Source organism: Anabas testudineus, chromosome 11 (genome assembly GCF_900324465.2).
Source record: "Anabas testudineus chromosome 11, fAnaTes1.2, whole genome shotgun sequence".
Taxonomy (NCBI): Eukaryota; Metazoa; Chordata; class Actinopteri; order Anabantiformes; family Anabantidae; genus Anabas; species Anabas testudineus.
This window is the reverse complement of record NC_046620.1, coordinates 11,693,336-11,714,215: the sequence shown is the minus strand read 5'-3', so window position 1 is coordinate 11,714,215 and position 20,880 is coordinate 11,693,336. Positions and strand designations below refer to the sequence as shown.

General features: G+C 40.2%; 1 protein-coding gene across 1 annotated transcript in view; it reads right to left on the bottom strand.

Annotated features, from left to right (window-relative positions):
- Nucleotides 1-10,701: 10,701 nt before the first annotated feature.
- triqk (triple QxxK/R motif containing) overlaps nucleotides 10,702-20,880 on the bottom strand; it is an 18,156-nt gene continuing 7,977 nt past the window's right edge. Inside the window, exons 3-4 of the mRNA XM_026349138.1 lie at nucleotides 18,724-18,809; nucleotides 10,702-12,558 (exon numbers count right to left, since the gene is read on the bottom strand). Of these exons, the coding sequence (XP_026204923.1) occupies nucleotides 12,454-12,558; nucleotides 18,724-18,809 (191 nt within the window). The 3' untranslated portion in view covers nucleotides 10,702-12,453. The remainder of the gene's footprint in view (nucleotides 12,559-18,723; nucleotides 18,810-20,880) is intronic.

Below are 20,880 nucleotides of genomic sequence, written 5' to 3'. Positions count from 1 at the left end.
GCACAGGACAGTTAAATCATATAGTATCACTCAGAAAAAGTATTATATTTTACAAATAGTTTGCCAAATAGTTGCATGCTGACTCTGCCATTGACGGCCTGATCACAGATGACAATGAAAGAGAGTACAGAGAACTGATCCAGGACTTTGTGGACTGGTGCCAGTGGAACAGATCAACATGGGGAAAGCCAAAGAGCTGATGGTGGATTTCCACAGGTGTTCACAGTCATTACCCACACTGGTTAACATCCAGGGAAAGGTCATTGAGATGGTGAACTCTATGATATGATGGTGAAGATAACACAGCTTCACTTTATAGGAAAGGCTAGAGACTATTTCTGCTGAAGAAACTAAGGCGTTTTGAAGTGCAGGAAGCATTATTAAAGACCTTTTCTGACTCTGGGGTGGCCTTAGCCTTGTTTTTTTTTGAGTAGTCTGCTGGTGCAGCAGCATCACCACTGCAGACAGGAAATGACTGTACAGGCCAGCTCCGTCCTGGAGATGCCCTTGGACACAGTGCATGAGGTGGGAGAACAGGGGATGCTAGCCAAGTTATCATTCTTGCAGGACAAAACGTTTCACTCCTTCTGTGACACAGTGTTATCTCTGAGCAGCGTCTTCAGTGTCAGACTGTAGTACACACTGTTACTGCTACTGTAGAACCGTGCAATAACATTGAATCATAGTGCAATTTGATTGTTTGATGATGGATAATCCATAACTGATTTAGTTTTTGTTTAGTTTTTTTCTTAAGATTTAGAAACATAGTATAATGTAATGCACATAGTTGTTTAGATATAGTTCTTTTGTATTGTCCTATTTATGAGTAATGTCATCTCTACTGTTATTTCTGCCTTTTGCTGTAACACTGCAGATTTCCCCACTGCAGGATGAATATCTTATCTTATCTTATCTTGGAGCCTAGCATAGCATTTGAGGTTACGATGGTCAAAAGTGTCTTTCTTCTTTTTGCACTCCATCTCACTTCCTACAAAGTACCTCTGTGCCTGGCAGAGATAGCCAGAGGCATGCAGAGAGTGGTAGATAGCCAAACTGTAAGGCACCCCCCTCCCATAACTCAACTAACCAGATACTCAGTGAAGTAGCCGACCTTGGAGCCAACCAGTGAATCAGCCAGCCAGTGCAGCCGAGTGTCTCCTTTATGCTGCCAGCTCGCTGTTTCCTCACAGTAGCTACAATGGGGGATTGTTTACAGCTCTTTTTATAGTCCAGTGAATAAGCCCTTATTTTCTCCCAATCTACCCCTGCTGGGAGAGCCAGCCCAGACAGTGGGAAGTGGCCCTGGGAAGTCGTAATTATATTTGGCAATGTGTGCAGAGCCACACACATCCTATACACACACACCCACACACAAACACACACATAGAAGCGTGTGTTTAAATGCCATCACTTAGACTTATTAAGACACCTGTGAGAGAAGGTGTACTTACAGTTACATGCACAGTGCTGTGTGCTTGTCTGTAGTTAATACACATAAGCACATATGGAAAATTGCACATACAATTCGACTCTTTTTAAAAAAAAAACAAATACAAGAGGCACGGTGCCATACCCGCCTTCGCACACCAGCATGTACATCTAAAAATGACCTGAGACTCCTCCACAACAGCGCAGGTTTGCATGAACTCATCTCACTCTGTGCTTTAAACATGCAGTATGTTTAACAAGTTCTCTGGATCATTTCACCAACTCCCTCCACAATGTGAGGGGACAGTGAAAGGTCATGATACCTCCGTCACTATTACCTGATTTACCCAAACCAGAGTGCCCTACATGCCAATTGCTCCGAAACTCCAGACAAAGCAATAAAAAAAAATCTATCCTTCGAAAACACAGACTTTATGAAGCTCATGTATGTTTCAGTTGACTACCACTGTTTTTCTTTCACACATACAAAAAAATGGTATAAAGTGTACAATTATCTGCTTCCATTCAATCAGTGGTAGCAGTAGAAGCAGTGTTGGCACTGTAACCACGCAGCTATATAATTAATGGACTTGCAATCTGTGAATATTAAGAGGAACTAAAACTTATAACTCATCTCAGTCCTACACTAGTTTTGTTGCATCTGTATGTTTGATTCATTTTTTAGACCCTATTTTCATGTCAGGGCAGGACAAAAGTTGATGGACTGATTGTTTCGGAGTAACTGCTGTATGTGTAAGTGAATACAATTCATAGTTAAGTGTTAATGGCTGTACCTGCACATATGCTACTACAGAATCCATGTTACTGTGACTGCAGATTAAACTGATTTGTAAGAAGTAATCTCGGTGTCAGACTCTCAAGCGAGTGTCATAGCGAAATAATGGGAACAGTGGGTGTAATCGTTTTGCCTTTTCCTCCAGCGGCAGTTCCAGGGGTCCTCTTAAGTGCTCTTTGTGTCTGTGCAACATGTGTGAATATGCCATAATCTATTCCTTTTCACAAATGCAATTCACCCTTTCAGCGTAACAGCATTAAATGAGATGAATAGGCCATCAATTGCGCCACAGAAAATTTGCAGCGGAGGGCAGCACATGGCTTGAGTTGAAAATTGTACTGAAGTGCTACTGGGTAAAAATGGCATCAAATCTCCTTCTCCATTTTACCTCACTTAGTTGGAATTTGTATATTTTTAACAAAGAGGCTATGTCTTTAATGTTAAGCAATAGTAAATAAAATGCTAGAAGAAACAAATTCTTTTTTTTTTTTTCAATATTCGGCTGATCCTTTCATAGCACAATAGCTCCTTGCGAAGAATGAAGAGGATCGCAGTTCTGCAAAGAAACCATTGGAGCACGGCAGGAATCCCACTTAGCTGTGTGGGTGAACAGATTTTGTTATAATAGTAATGTCTTCCACTGCAAATCTAAACCATGCTTAATTTATTTGTATGTTAATGTCAACGCTTGAACAAGTCATGCTGCAGAAGGAATAAGAAGCAATAGAGGCCATGATTCTTTATGCAGCACACTTTCTGTTTACCTCATCATAAGTCACATATCTCTTAGATAATCAATATAAAAAACACTGAGACTCCATAACATCTCCCTAATTGTAATGCCAATAAACCCACTGAATCCACAGAAACAAGCATGAGAGGCAGGAAAAAGGGTACAAAACAGACACTCAAAGGTGGGACCTATGATTGAACAAGGAGAGACAGAGGAGGGGGAGCTGGATGAGTTCACCCCTTAGTTGTGGGTGATTCAAGGAGCAAGTATGCAGAGGGTGCTCTCTGATTCACCCTGGTACTGGCTTGTGTCTAGGCCTGGGATCCATCTAGTTCACACTCATTTTACAGTCTCTGTCTAGGTGTGTGGGTGTGGATATTTTGTGTACGCCGGGGTCAGTTAGTGTTAAGACTAATAGTTGTAGGAGTGGGTGGGGTACCCTGGGAAAGACGGGGAATATTAAGGGCAGTAGTGTACACAGTATGCTGTGCATTCAGGTGGAGCTGAAGCAGCACCAGACACACGGACATAGAGAAATAACAAATCCACAAGCCTTATATACAGTCTGTGTCTGCAGCTCAGAATAATGGGAGTTTACCCTGGGACACAATTCTTATTAAATCTTGAGAAAACATGGGCTGATGTTCACCTGAACATAGTATTTTATCACACGCTCAGCAGCTTTGTTTATTTTTGAGAGGGAAAGTGAAGGGTTAACAATCAAAGCTGTGTGCTGATCTGAAGGAAACATTTTAAATGTTCATATTTTAACAATTTAAACAATGAAAGCCAGTAACGGTCTTTAAAGCTATTTAACATCCATAATATTTGACTTGAAATAAAATCTGCACCTTTATTTGTAATAAACACAAATGAATTGACTATATTACACACGCTCTGCTCTTTTAAAATGATCATCTATATTCAAAAACTAATTTATATTTATTTGTGGGCAAAACTGGACACAGGCAAGTTCTGTTCTTTGTTTTTGTCACTGGCAATTCTATCATTCAGAAACGAATGCATTAAATTGTTCAACAATCATGTGACCCAAAAATAAATACAACAGTAGAATAGAAAGAATCGTCAAACAAAATCTATTTCTATTTCAAGAAGCTGTCAAATCCACAATGTCCTTTAATTGGCCTTCAACTTTATTTATTGTCATTTGGAACAGATTTTCTTATTTTTGAGTTTTAGATTTTGACAATAACAATAGATTTACTCACATTAGTACATTGTTTTATTTATTTTCATACCAAATTTAATTAACAGGAACCATAAACTGTCACACTATTTGCAATATTTGGACTGTAACTTAGCTCGGAAGCTTTCAGACGCAAACTATTATTATCATATATGGAAATAGCTAATATCAATGTGAAGTGCATTATTTATCCTTTGCACAAGGACACACTGTGTTTCATGTTTTAACTAGTGAAAACACAAACATCCAAACACAAAGTATGTGCGTGTGATCAACATTTCTGTGCCGGGGGGGGGTTGAGCTTCAGAAGTATAAAATGGACAGTGTGGAGACCAACATAGGATCAGCTCAAAAGTAAACAATGAAGGGTTTGTGTGTGTGTGTGTGTGTGTCTGAGAAGGCCACAGGTGTGTATTCTCATTAAAAACAGGTTTGATAAAGATATGTGTCAGATGCAGTGCACACACACAGTGGCCTCCTATGTGTATGAAATTTAATGACACACACCCACAGTGGCGTAAGAGTTGTCCTTCAGAAATGGATTGGTGTTAGGCCTGTCTGTGTAAATGCCACTTAAGCCCTCAGGCCTGTCAGTTCACTGTCTTCCTCTCTAATATTGTATGTGCGTGCGTGCGTGTGTGTGTGTGTGTGTGTGTGTGTGTATGTGTGCGTATGTTTTAAGGGAGGATATTTAGAAGTCAAATGCAAATATCACAGAAGTTTTTTTTTTCTCCTTTGGAGAGTGGACACCTGTGTAAACTGCCATGTCACCTGATGTGCCACTGTGTACGCAGACAGCCCAGACAGCATGTCAGTTAATGTTGATTCTGTGATAACCTTAAGCTTTCTATACACAATGCCTTCAAGACACATCTTAATGATAAGCAGCATTGTAGGGTTTAATTCCAACGGGGCCCCTAATCATTAATGTTTCTGTATTTATAATATCTGAAAGACAACAATAAAGTCTTAACGTTAGAATAAGGGTTTGGCTCTTCCAGTGCTGTTATGATATTTTTATTTGTGGATGTAGTTTAAAGCAACACTTCACTTACAGTGTTTAAGACTATTCATCTAGACAAAAGAGGTTTTCAGACAGAAAGAAAATTAATTTTCCCCTCACAGAATTTGTACTAGAGTGTGTCTACACGTCTCGAAAAGCTGTACTCACATTAGTTGTAAGAAGCGCCAGCTATGCATGTGACTGAACTCAATTGTTCTTAATTTTTGTCTTGGTGTATCCATGAGCCTCAGCTCACATTCTCACAACATGTTCTGTTGTTTAGGTGCTACACTGTTTGATATTTTGGTTTAGTGTATCAGCACTGAACACAAAATACAAAGTACAGTTGACTTACTGTTCTAGATGTAACAGTAAGTGAATTATGACAATTTTCCAGGTGACCGATACGGTCATTAATATAGCCACAACTATAGCATGACGAAAAACATAATGTAACTTGCTCTTAGCACCTACAGAAACAATGTGGTATACCATCCAAATATAACAGCAGAAACCAACCAAAAATCATCTTCTTTTCCAGCCACAGCTGAACACTGACCACTGCCTCCTGCCTCTCTACCCTTTGACAGAGGATTTTCTGGCACCAAAACATCTAGAATGACAGAAGTGCAGAGATTTAAAAAAAAATATATAAAAAAAGGGTCTGTCTGAATGGCAGTCTTTCTTCTACTTCTAATGTCCCTCTGAGTGAATGATATCTGCCTTGACCTCTAGTGACCTGTGGCTTAAGGGGACAAAAAAGAAAGAGAGTGGACAGTGGTATACAAATAGAGAAGGCAGTGTTTGTGGGACCCAGAGAGAGGAAAGGGAAAAGGGAGAAAGAAAGAACATATGTGTGGGTGCCTGTTTGCCTTTTGCCTCCAGGGTATGGACCCCGTGTCTGTCTTCTAAATCAAAGACAAAATCATGATCTTTGAAAGACATTAATGTTCCAAGAAGCTGCTCTTTCTTTCTATTCCTCCATCTAAAAGTGTAAACAATCCCTAGGGACGCCGTGAGATTGATGCTATGGAGAGGGTTCACTCAGATAAAGACTAGAAAGTGAAGTGATGATGCTTGTGCATATGCTGACACAAATCCTCGCAAAAAGGATGCACACACAGAGGATTGGTACATGCTGTACAGCCTATATACACGGGAACCCCCTAAAGAGTGACTGTGTTCTGGCTCGTTACACTTTTGTCATGTGGTATCTGTTCTGGTTTGTTTCACCCACAAAGAGGGAACAAGTGAACAAGATGGAGAGGTGAACAGAAAGATTTATATCCACCGTCTTGGATGACCATGTATCATCTGCCATTGTTGCTGTTGCCAAAACACAGCGACTGCTGCTTCAGACTGTTGAAATGTCGCTGCTAATCATGTGGGTCTCGCTGCTAATATAACTAATGTGTTGTTCCTGTGGGGTTTGGTTTCTTGCCCAGGTGAGCGCCACGGCTTTAAAACATGAAGCTGGAAGAAAGGCTAATTGTTCCACACCTGCAGTTGGTGGCGGGTTGGAGAAAAAAAAAATGTAACTGAGATTGAAATCAATTTGCTCGGAATAAAATGATTCCAATTCATGTTTAAGAGTTATTTAGAGATTTACTAATTTGCAATTATCAGGAAACACTATTTCACATCAACTTTATAAGGTGATAAAATGTCAGTGTTGTGATCACAGCTTTCTGTTCTACCTCTAAGTGGTGGAATAATCTGTATGTTCAAAAGGCAAACGGTTAAATGGTTTTATATAACAGCATGAGAATAGCAACCACTGCACCAATTAACTGCTTAAATTACGTTGTCTAAACTAGCTACTGAGTGGAAAGCCTGATGGTTGAGAAACTATCAAGTGAGCCACTATACTACTTGAATGCACCCATCAGTGCTTGCCCACTCTCTGGAACAGTGATTCATAGAGGAAGAAGGAGGGAGCCGAGATCTCCTTACGTATTCCAGTAAAAACCACAACAAGCCAATAGAACCAGAAGAACAACCTGTTGGTGTTATTCCCTCAGGTATTCCCACGCTCACCAGTGCATGGCCAAACACACCACTATGAGAAAAACAGCACTGTTTCTTGGAGGCATCTCACTGGGTTTCACTGCCTTTTGTCACCCACACACTCAGGTAGGTGTTGAACAATACTGAAATGTATGAATGTACTAGTTCTGTCTTTGGAGACAACTTAAATGCAAATTTAAAGTTTCACAATTAGACATTTTTACCTAACAAGAGGCTCATTATTTAAAATAAAATCATCTCTGGTTTGAAAGGAAGGCTGATCTAACAAGACAAGTCATGGCCGCATTTGGCATCTGTCACTGAAGTTTATTTACTGAAACTGATCTGCTGCTTTGTTACCTTTTTGATGCCCAAATCAGCCTTAGAGAATCAGACAGGAGTACCCAATAGTTATTAACTTAATGCGCTAGGAGAGTGCTCAGTGCTCTCCTTTTTCATTTGACTGATGAGTACAAGAGGCCTGATCCTCCGTCTCAAGTGGGTCCGAGTTTGGATGGTTTACTCAGGGTGTTAAGTCTCCTGGGAACTGAAGGATAGGATGTCAGCTGCTCCTTCCTGTTTCAGCTAGTAACAGGAACTGGCTGCGTTCCAGTGTGTTTCCGTTTGTGTTTGTGTGTGTGTGTGTGTGCGCGCTGTTAGACAGAGGACTGGGCAATAAGCCCAGGTGCGACAGAGCCCAGGTGTTCCTGAATGAAGAACACAATAAGCGTGTGCAAACATGGAGGGACAGACAGGCAAATGGAGAGGGATTGGTATCAGAGCGCACCTGTTGAGCACCTGCCCTATCTACTGATGACACACTGATTATGGATGCAGCAGTTGTAAACACACACACATGAAAAGCCAAAACTTGCTCATGCTCATTTGCTTCAAGTCACAAATATTGCAACACCACACAGACAGCTCAACGATATCCATAGTGTCTCGGTAAGAGTTCGATCAAGAGATTCTCAGACCTCTAACTACTTCTGTGTCTTCACAACTTTTCTGTCACTTTCTCTCTGCCTTGCTCTGCTCTCCCACTGAGTTTCTTCAGTCTCTGTGTCATTAGGCAGCGCATCAGGGATTAAGAAGGCGATGGGAGGATGTGATTTGCAGCAAAATCCACTAAGTCTGGCATTACCACACACCTCACAAAGCGCGGGGGAGATTCTAATCCACCACACAGCACAATCCTGCTAATGCATTCATATCAGACACACAGGCAACAGAGGTCGACTGAGAATTAAACACCAAAGTATTAGTGTCAAGTTCAGGGTTGACACGGTCATATTTGTTTTTTGCTTTAATGCCTCCAAAAACCTGCATTTTGGCTAAGAGGTAGATACTATGTATGAAGATTATTTCGAGGACAAAGACTTGCAAACAAAACTATTCAGCATGACTAAATATTTACGCTACAATCATCATCTCCGTCTTTATTTGTATCATTTTTACTGTTGAAATGTTTTTTTTAGCATTCTTGAAGGAGCTCTTAGAGGTTGCAGCTTTAAGACTCGGCTGGATTCAGATTGGGCGATTTCAAAGGCCAGTTCATCTGATGCAGAGCTCCATCACTCTCCCTTTTAGACACATAGCTTGTACATAACCTAAAGGTGTGTTCGAGATCTGTCGGAAAACAAATTATAGTCCCACTAAGTGCAAAAAACTCTGGGATAGTGTATCGTTGCAAAATGCAGTGGTAGCCATGTTGGTTAAGTGTGTCATCAAGTTTGACTTAATCAGCAACAGTGTCACCAGCAAAGTGCCCCCCAAACATCACATCTCCTCCTCCTTTCTTCACAGTGGAACCACACATAATTTACATGTTATCAGTATTTTACAACATTAAAAATAATATAAATAAAGAAAAAACCCTGAAGGACAACATGTGTTGAAACTTTTGACAAGTAGTAAACAATAAAGCTGTTAATGCGCTATAGCTCCTTCATTTATATTTTATATCACTCAGTGCAACACAAATCCTCTATCCTCTGTCATTCTAACTTCAGACTCTGGACAAAACTGTACATATTTTAATATTTAAGCAGAACTGCAGAGACGGTGAAAGGTATACAATAAGGCGACAAATCAATAACGGCAAAAAGCGAGAAGGTGGAGAGAGAGGAAAAGGGAGGAGACATTCTGTGCGAGACTGGCAGTAGTACTTTGTGACATGCATCATCAGTCCTGTCTTCTCACTGTATCTCCCTAATGGAAGCACAGCAGTGTGGGTGTGAGGGAGAGGGAGGGAGCAATGAGCCTTCCTGTCAGAGTGACTTGTAGAGAGACTTTGTGTGTGTGTGATAGAGATAGGGACTAAATGAGCTCCTGGCGGGACTGACCCTCCTCACTTCTCACTGGTCCGTCAGAGAGACTGAATGCTCCACTGAAGCATGGCCACAGGCACGGCGCTGAATGCTGAAAATACACGCACACAGAGATGCACACACTCTGGAGAAAGGAGGCTGCACAAGCACACACATCCACAAAAAGGGCACCATACCAGAGGCAAACGCCCCGTCTGAAACTAAACAGAAAACACAGTGAGGTCATCGTGCATCTGCGTTCACATGACGTCATGATACAGACAGAAATTGTGACAAAATGCATGTGCTTGTTTATGTCAATCGCAAATGCCATGCAAGGCATTTCTAGCACGGCCCAAGTGTGTTGGGTCGACTTTACCAGCAGTCATAATTATGATTCATGTCTTGGTAAACATCCACACATGTAGGAGAATGTTTCCTACTGCCTAAAGTGTGGGAAAGTACAGCAACATTACACATCGTACTGTATGTGTGCGCCTTGGCGCATATGCGAGATTAGGCCTAAGTATAATTACTCTTGGTGACATACATCACATGACTAATGAGTCGGACTCGGGCACATGGCATCTAGCTCATTTGTCACAGGATGGTAGGTAATGCTTCAGTGTGTTCAACTCCTGTGGAAAGCTGTTAAGGTTGGTGCTAAACGTTCATACAATGCTACTACGTGGTTACTTTCCTCTGTGAAAATCTACACACACACACACACACACACACACACACACGTACACACAAGCAGATTTGCGGTTACTGAGCAAAGGTTCTGACATGGGATGTAGATCAGTGAAGACATTACTATAGGCAATACAATTTAATGGCCCATTACTGACAGAACACGATTGTTTATAGCTGAGAAATGAAATGATCTTTGGAGGCGGAAAGAATAATGGAAGGCTTTTACCCCATATTAGTAAACTGACTCTAGGATTTCTTTAATATGTTAAATTTTAAAATATGAATTAAATAACATGCATATAGCATCTAAATATAAAATATAACAGTAATGTTACAGTGTTACTATAGGTGTATACACGCTTTAATCCACTGTCATTATGTTGGTACATATGACCTCTTATTTAATATAATTCCATATCACATGAATGGCTTTTGATATGATTTGATATGTCCAAGGATTAAACATCAAAGATACACAGCTTAGCTCACACTTAAGATCACAAACCATACATTTAATAAAACTCAAAGTCAAAAAAGTCCTTTATTTTCTTTTGCATAATAGATTATTTGTATTTCCTTCCAAAGAGACACATGATTTTAATAGACAGGCAACAAAAGAAATACAGAAAAATAATAATATATCACAATGTTCAGCCACTGAATCATAAAGACAAAGCAAACCTTAAAAAGGTTTTTATGCCATATAAACGTATTCGATATTAGCCAGAGGAACCAATAATGTAACCAATTAAAAAAAAAAAAAAAAAAGAGCTCACGTTATCTCACCAAATATGAGTCGGAATAAAAAGGCTGTGCTGCCAGAGCCTTGCCATTGTGGCACATCTCACATTGTATTTGTTAATGGTGGCCTTTTAGATAACAGGTGTCATGTATGAAGGTCTATTAGGTTGCGCTATCTTTTATTACACATGTGATTGGCCCACAGTGGTGGAGGAGGGGGTCTGGATGTACCAAGGCCAGATAAAAGCCACAGGGTGAGGGTACGGCTGTGTGTTCATCATAATGGTTTCTTTGACGTTTAGTCTTTTACTAGAGGTCGGGAGGTCATGGGAGAAACGAGGAGAAAAGGCAGAAACTGAAAGCTCCAAAACTGTCTCACATTTCAACAATTGTATCAGCGGTAAACAAAGCATGCGCACATGCGAGAGTTGTGTTTTTTCATTTTCAGTGGAAAGGACACGAACAAAAAGGAGTCACAAGGGCTATTATGGAGTTGGTCTATCATACATTTTACAATTATAAAAGAGTCAATACCAGAATAAATGCCTCAATTGCCCTTTTAATGACAGTATTGCTGTTGTTAGTTATGGTTGATGTGTGCTGAAATGTGTGCACACTAAATAAAAGCAGTGGGCTCTGTGCTCCATTGCCACGAAAGAATACCCCAAACAGTGGGAGAACTTGGACTAAAATTGTTGATGGAAGGTCAATACTTCACCTTGCAAGCCTAGGACACGAGAGGAAAGCAGTGAAATAAAAAAGCATTAACAGGCCTTCATATTCAATTCTATAGAGACACATCACATCCTAAAGTGGACAACAATACGCACATTTAGCAAAAAAAGAAATCATCAATGTGTTCCTTTTGAGGAATACGTGGGCCACCTCGATTTAGCAATCATTCATCTCTGTAATTTCCTTTCAAATGAAAGAGCGTGATTATATTTGCAGCGTTAATCCTGTGCAAGTCTGCCTGTTTGTGCGGCAGGTAGATTGTGCTGCTCTGTATTCGGCGCACGCGTTCAATCAGGATGAGGGCTTTGTGGATTCTAATCTCACACTTTTGTGATCTCCAGATATCCGAGAGGAGAGGTTTGTGCACTGGAATGTGAAGCCAGTGTTTGTGCAGATGTGACGAAGGATTCAACGGGAGATTTAAATTTTTTTTAACTGGTGGAAAAAGCAGTGGAACGTGACATGACGAAGAATATGCAAAATATGAACAACAGAGCTTGGTCATAACTCTTGTTTGGAAGACTTGTTTAAAGAGACATTTTCAGGGAATCAAAGCTCAGAGATCTTGTCCCAGAAGATAAAAAGGATGAAAAAAATCATAGTGTAATTGATATATTAATTATTACAGCTTCGTTGACATGTTCCCATGCAGAAAATAAAGCGACACAAGACTTTTTGTATCAAATCTCATAAACTGAATTTTTGCTTGAGTGCAACGTTTCTCCTGAAGATGCAGTTCATTGTCATACAAAGCACAGAAATCAGAAATGGGAATGTTGCAGGCATGTGGTCCACCTATTATTCATCCGTGTCCAGGTTAATCTCTGTGCTCAAATTGAGGTAGAAGAAGGCGTACATACAGAGGACAAAGAACAGGATTGCTGCGATGACCAGGAATGCATCCTGAAAGAGGGAGTGGGGGAGAGAGAGAGAAGGAAAGAGGGAGTGAGAGAGAGAGAGTTTAAAAATACAGTTTTCTTCAACAAAAGTATTTATATCTGCTTGAGCTGTCTGTTTGTACACTTGGGAGCGGCTCTGTTTTGTTTGAATAACTTTGCAATTATCATCCTTATATATCAGTGTTGTCTATTTGTATTTGCCAAATCCCTTTTGTCTTTTATCTGAATTTGCTACATTCATAATAGAATTTGTATCAGTCATCCATCTGATTTTGTGGGTATGAAGAGTTAAGCTAAAAGCTAAAATAAAATATTTAAACTGTAATTTTGGTTATACTGATGTATGTATATTAGCGTCAATCATCATCATCTTAGACATTAACGTAACTCAGTACACAGGTATTTTCCACCTTATTGCAGGTAAATGAAAGCAAAGAGCTGAAAAAGGTTGTTTTATTTTAAAAGGTTAACAAGCTAATATCACCTGTTGGTACTTCCTGTCCACACAGCACTATCACTAACACTATTCACAATGAAGAGCTGGTTTTTTGAAGACTTTGTTTACAGTGCTGGAAAATGCAAGCGAAAGGCCAAAACAGCCCAACAGATGTGTTTTCAAATTTACCTGCATTAGTGTGGAAAACGGTTTCAGGCTCTCAGTAAACCAGGTCTCCACAGTAGGTGTTCTCACTCTGATAGACCCATTTGCACATTAATGACACAAACACACTCAGCTGCTTTGAGAGATTCACTGTGGGGAATTGTTACCTGATGAAACAAGTCAGGTGACAGACTGTAAACACACTGCCATTAAATTAGGGAATCTATAAAAGCATAAATACTGTATTGTATTTGGATCAAGTCAACACAGTATTATATTAGTAATGATGATGATCATCAGCAGATCATTCGAATTAATTCAGCAATGTTTCAGGTTTGCTCTTCAAAGAAAAGAGATGAACTGGAAACATACTGTAGAGTAAAACTGGAGCCACATTCGAGAAAGAGACGGTTCAAAACATACAGTATCACATTTATTGTCCGCGGCATCATAATCTAGACTACAATCGATCTCTTGCCGGTTTTACCAAGAAGTTCAACTTTCTTCATCAAAATGGCCCATTTCTTTTTTTTTTTTTTTACATTTTCTATTGGTTAATTGTCAAACAAATTGAGCTTTTCCAGAGGAGTGGCATTCAACTTGAAAATGGGAATTTGGAGCACTTGTTCATTATGTGGCGCTCACACGATTACAATCTTCATCAACTGGAGTTTCATTAGGGCCACTCAGAGTATTGAACAATGGCAGTTATTCTTTATCAAGAGAACTCATTAGCAGCAAACTTTCTAATCAACACTGAAAAGCTTGGAGAGCTTTAAAAGAGTGCAGACTGCACTCTGATTGGAGGTTTTTCAAAAAGAAATATTTGATTATAACATGGAAATTAGTTTTAACATGCAAACTGGGCCAGAGCAACAAAGGTGGCATGACATGTGAGCCGAAAACACATGTATGACACGCTACCCAGACGTACATGCGTAACGTGATTCGCGTATTTTTGCAGATCCACCTACAATTAACCAAACTACTTAAACCATGTTAAACGACATTCTGTGACATCCCAATGGGTATGGGCTAATGGGCTGAGGTGATACTAAGGAAAAAATGACAAACAGGAAAATAGCAAGCAGACACAACTAAACAGAAATAACCGTAGCTGATTCCAGCAGCAAGAGAAGTATATACAGTATGAATGACATCAGTAATTGCCATATGTAACATGCACACACTTAGTACTGCAAATTCAACCCACTGGCCAATTTGCACTCATAAAAAAAAAAAAAAAAATTAAAAAAAAAAAAAAGGGGGAACAAGACACAAAACAAGAGAGAGATAAGGCTCAGCACAAACTACGGGTGGTGGTGGGGGGGGGTTACTATTAATTCCTCTCTGCGAAGAAGGTGGGGGTTGACAATTAAAAGGCGTCACAGCAGCCACAGCTATCTGTGTACATGTTGTAATGCCTAGTCATCAGCAGCATTGTTCTTCATTAGCCTCAGCCCACATTTATCTACATCCCGACAGCCTCCAAACAGCTTAAAGTCCCTGCTTAATTGGAAAACTTTTAAATTTCATGCACTTTAGTTTCATATATTAACCGCCAGGCTCCCACCGCTTGATTTACTCTTCTATTTTGTCTAGGCCTCAGAGAAAAGAGAACCGTTATCAAATCACTGAGCCTTGATTGTTTTCTGCGGTTTTTTTGTGTTCTCTCCCGGCTTTGAAAAACACAACAAAGAGAAGCATTTGTAATTTTGTAGACAATATCGCAAAGAAAATGTTGTGCCTCTGACGTAGGTAAGTGTTCGGTTGAATCACGGCTGAAACAAAACACCACGTGAAATTGTAATCCAAGCTCCCCCCCTCCCCGACTTCTATACTTCAGGTTTCAGAGAGACAGGGAACAGCTGGTTACAGTGACTCGTCTGTGAAAACAAGCTGGAGGGGTTTTGGTGAAAACACTTGAGTTGTAGAAAGCACCTGCACTTGATTGAGATCATTGGTTTCGAGGAGAGTGGCCCAGCGTGTTGACTCTTACCTTGTCTCACAAACACACTTATGTGAGCCCGCACACACACACACCTACACACACACACACACACACACACACACACTCACTCACTCAGGGACAAAAACACAACCTCTCTGACCACATTCTGATAGAGACCCCTGGACGGGGCCCAAGCACATCATCATCTTCATGATGTGGCTCTCTCAGTACCAGCAACAGCTGCAGCACACTCGGCATGCTGGGAGGTGGGTCCCTGTCACCCTGGCGACAAGCCACAGCTCAGCAGACATCCCCTCATCTGGTCCACCTTTTATTCTCCTCCTGGGTTTGTTTGTGTGTGCGGATGTGTACATCAGTCTTTATGTGCCTACGTGTGAAGCAAGACAGATTTGGTGCGTTTGTGGGTGGCAACAAACAACCGCTGGTGAATTTGTGCAGCAGTTGATAAGCGTGTCTCATCTGTACAAGTCACAGCCTTGAATAACCAGCCATTATGTTACATTTCGTGACTGATTACATAAAATTTGCAGACAATTTTCTTGGTTGCTTTGTAGTAGGTGATTTGCCACCTTTAATTTAGATCAATATCAACGATGCGTTTCCCCCCCAATAGTCCAACAAACAATCACGCTCCTTCCTCCTTCACTGACGAAGCATTACCTCCTTGTACTTCTACATCCACCTAAACTCTATATGCACTGTAAATCTTCAACTGACAATTCCTTTCATTATCAGTACTTTAAACCTTTTGTTTTTTGACAATTTTGTCAAAAAAAGTAATAATTTCAACTCAATATCTTTATCAGACATAGAAACAGTTTTCAGTACTGATCGTTTTTATTTAATAGATTATTTGCAATTACTATGTCTGGTACTCACTAGCTGCTATAATTGCAATACCTGCACTGAATGGAAGAAACTCAGCGGAATCACAAAAACAGTGTTTGCAATTCTTTGCAACTAGAAGAATAAAATCCTGTTCTATACGTTCCTCACCACACAACATACTTTCTCATATGACAGCTGGAAGATTCCCAGAATTATGTGCAGCCTCCATCCTCTGCCAATTACATAAGCAATTTTACTCCCCAATTTTCTAGGCTCACCAGCTAAATAAGACTGAGGGAAAACAGTGCAGAACTGAACAGAAGGATAGTGTGCCAATTAGAAAAGGCAGCAGGCTTGTTTCCTTTGCTGTAAGTCAGTGTGTTGGAGCTACTTTGAAGACACTGCTTCTTCTCTGTGCAACCTGAGGAGACTGTAGCTAACTCAATTCCTGCCAGCTTAACCATCCCTGCTGTCATGACCCCATGTTGGACAAAATTTTGTGGAGCTGCAGATTTGCGTTTCCATTAACACACTTTCCATTAACACAAAACATGCAGATACAACAGGTGGCTGGTTTCTGACACTTCTCAGGTCAACATTTTGTGTTCATTTGCTGATGCGGGTTGTGGAAACAGAAGTTCTCGTCTCACTTTCTCTTTCCCAGTCTCTCCATCCTTTTCTCTGCCAACTTATCCAGACTGCCCTGCTACTAGGACAGCCCCAAGGCAGCTTGCCCTGGCAGCTGCCAGATTCTCTGTGCCCACATGTCTGCTGGCCCTTCTGAGATGCCAGCTGCATCTGAGACCAGCATCTCAACCAGGGACACGGTGAAAGTGTGTGAGAGGAGAAGGAGGAAGAGGAAAGAAGAAATAAACATACTTTATCCATAAAGCAACATGCCTATAAACCACAGCCAAATTATTGCTGTCAGCCAAAAGTTCACAGAGAGGGGGAAGTGTGTCTACAGTCATCATAGAGCCCTGTAAAAATCACAACCTTATAAAACGCTAAAAGCAAGCAATGAGAAAGCAAGCGTGACCAAATATCCATTACATTTGGGATGAATTTCAATCGAACTGGGGCCAAGAGGTCTAAGTCAGTTTAATATCCTTATCCCAGAGGTATTTTTAATCCGACCTCTGAAAATTCCCCTCATCTTGGGCATGAAAAACCTGAATTATTCATGAGCAATATCAATATTTCAAGATATGGACTAATCTAATTGGATTAAAGACGTGCTTAATGAGGCCTTGCGTGTCTAAGAGATGCATATTTTAAAACCTGACCATTTCACCGAGTGTTTAATCCTCACTACGATTTGTTCGTCTCTGTGTACTACGTGCCAACTGAAGCTTAATGAGGAAGTAAGGCCTTTTGGCTTTTGATGTATTGTAAATAGACCCAATTTTTAATGCCATAAAGACAAAATAAACATGGAAAAATAACTCTGGATGTACCTGAATGGTGTTTTCTTTCTACATCTATTTTTCCCCTCCATTTAAAAACAACTAAAATTAAAATCTTCCCAAAAAAGGATTTAAAAAACGGAGAAAACATATTTCAAAAGCTATTTCATCGGTAAGAACTTGCTATATGGATAAATCTTTAAATAGAACAATGTTTTTGGTAAATCAACTGAATAAGGAATAGCATAAACAAGAGTGCCACATTTGCCACAGTGATAAATGTGAAGTCATCCATCTTTACCTGCACAACAGCTCCTAATCACTGTTGAGAGACACGAGCATCACCCTCCTCCTTTTACTTTCACATTACTCAACTCTATCTAGCTCATCACCTTTTCCTTTTGTGTCTTACTCTTTCATTGCTTGTATTTTCCCAATTTCCCTCTGATTCTCAACGATATAATAACACTAGAGTTACTGTCTCACGGTTGTACGCCTCCACCAGTCAGTCAAGTTGAGGTTTACCTACATGTCTGTCCAGACATAAATCTAATCAGTTCGTACCTGAGTTCAAGTGGATGTTTGTGCCCGATTTAATGAAATTCCCTTCCAGTTGTTCCTGGGATATTGCATTGACAAGAATTGGACAGACGAGTTCACAGTAGAGGTTGTGTTAACCAAATCTGTCATTGACAGATTTTAACAATGACAGAAAACTCTGAAGGCCGCCCGTCATTTCGATAGATAACACTGAGGGCAAGTGACCTTTGACAACCGAAAACCTAATCAGTTCAGTTATGTTTGTGCCAAATCTGATTAAGTCACATCAAAGCTAAGATATCTACAAAAGGGACGTATGGACTACCCAAAAACACAAATCTGGCCAGCTGTTGCCAGTGCATAGGCATAAAACCCTGAAATTTTTATCTTTCCTGAAATTCTGTGTGTCAAAAGGTTGTTGGGTCTTTTTTATATATATATACACACACAATAAAATACAGTTAACTTTCATTCTGTGAAGGACTCTTCCTTTCTTCCTTTTTCTTCATTTTGACTTGCATGAGTCTTCAAAGGAAAAGCAGGGGAGTACATCACATCCTTTCTAACACATATAGCATCACTCTCCCAAAAGACTTGCAGTAAGTAAGCTGTAAGAAAGCTAAGAGACTGAGATATGAAAAGTGATCTAGCAAGACATGCTTTTTAAACAGGCAGACAAATGGAAAGAAGACGGCTGGCAGAAAGACAGAGAGCAGCATCACAGTGGGGCTAAGACAGACATGCAGCCAGAAGTTGTGGAAGACATGTAGATACAGACTTCAGTAGCCCCAGAGAAAGAAAGTCACCATAGGCCAGTCTCACCCTGAATCCAGAAGAATTCTTCTTTGCTTCTGCTTTCAGTCGTGTGGCCTTTAAGACTGATTTTGTCTTTTTGTAGTCCTGTTTACCTATAAGAGACAAATTAGGGAATGCATATCAAATGACTGCAAAACTAAACAGACTCCGTTGGTATATTATGTAGGGGACTATATCTTGGCCAGGCAAGATTGCCACACTTGTCCACCCTTGAGGAAACCAGAACTTTACATTTATTTTTGTAAAGCATGGGAGTATAACATTGAGTTGGGTTATACGGGCAGGGAGATTGTTGGCTAGTCTGTCTCTCTAAATGGAACGCCTATCTCCAAATTTCCAATCATTATGTTAAGCTAAGCTAACCAGCTCCTAGTCTTCAATAAAGTCAAATATCAAATGTGAAGAACTGTCACAGGAAGGTAAAGAATATATGGCTAAATGTAGTATTGAAATGTTATTTAAAATCTATACATGCATCCAAAATACAATGAATCTTTTCCTGCCTGAGTTGCACGTAGTTGGTTGATGTCCCACGGGACCAACTCTCAGGGGTGAATCTTGTGGGCAAACTGGCCACCTGGCAAAGCTCGTGTGTGCACTTCACATGAGGCAGAACCAACTGTCTTGGCTAATTAGAAACAACACACTGCAGGAAAAGGAACTTTACTAACAATAGGGCGGAAAGGCAACAGCTTGCTGAACAGTGAGTGTGTACGTATGTGTGTGTGTGCGAACTTATTTACACTGTTAATATGGGAACATATTGTATTAGAGTTCTTTAAGGTGTTAATTCTAGGGCATCACTGCCATGTTAATTCAAGGTAGAATTTATCTAAGATTGATGGCTGATTGGCTGATGGATCCACATAAGGTCCATCAACACTCACAAAACACACACACAAAAAAAAAAAAAAAAAAAAGAGTAAAAGATGAGTGAGAGAAGGACCTGTCTGTTGTGATTCTACAAACAGAGCTGCTCCTTTAGGGACAGCAGTAGAAAAAAAACAAGGAGTTGCCCATTAGCCTGATGTTAAGCAGCTGCTGTGTCTCACTACACACGCTTACTTTCTCTTTTTCAGTCATGTCATTCCCCTTCCTTATTTTTCTGCAATCACAATTCCTATCCATTTCTTACTCCCTCTTAGTCCCAACTCCTCCTCCTCCTGCTCCACCTTCCTCTGGCCCAGTGAAGGGCTAATAGAAATTGGGAGCATGTTGCCAGGAGCAGACAGGGAGCTAGTGGGAATTCATTAGGAGGGCCACTGGATGTCTCTTCCACTTGTCAGTAAGAAGAGAAGTGGGAAATTTTATTGGTGGCCAACTTCAGGATGCTCTCCATTCACAGAAATAGTGCAGGGACTTGCAGACTGAAAATGGCTAGTTGTGATAATATAAGGCTACAGGAAGCTACATAAAATACTGCATAACAACCAACAAGAAAACACAAACATACACCCCAGTAGAAGAGTGTCTCTGAAACTGAATAGTGGAACAGTGAATTGATTAAAAAGGCCCTCCTTCAAAAGGTGAATATCATCAACATATTTGCTATTGGTCAAATGTGTGATTACACAACCTCAAGGTGAAGTTGAAGTTAAAAATTCATAGAGATTTACTTCACTCCAGTGAACTCCGCTGGTCGCATTGAGTTTAACAGATTTTGACATGTTATACGCCTGTGTAAGTGGGTAATTAGGCTTTTTAAAACTTCAAAATCTATGTTATTTATCTCTAATATTTTTTCTACTGTCTAAAATGGCATTCCATACAGTTACAATAAACAAATGCTGCAAAACATGCAGCTGTGCTGCTTTTCCCATTTACAGGACTAAACTTGTTCCATGTCTACATGGAGAAATTATATTTACATGCAAAAATCCATCACAACCCAACATACAACCATCTGGTAAGAATAAATACTTGATTAGGGCAAAATCAGAATAATTAAACCATGTAGGAGCATGAATAGATGATATGGAGCTGAAATGCCAGAAAGCTGTATCAGACAATGTAAGGTATTGTTGCATTACAGCATTGTATTTCTTAAAATCTCATTTTGCCTTTCTCTTGTGGTTCGTTTGTTTGCGCACACACGCAATCTTATTGCATTGGGCTTATGAGCACTGTAATTTGTCATTGCCATTTCCCCCACCTCACTGCTGC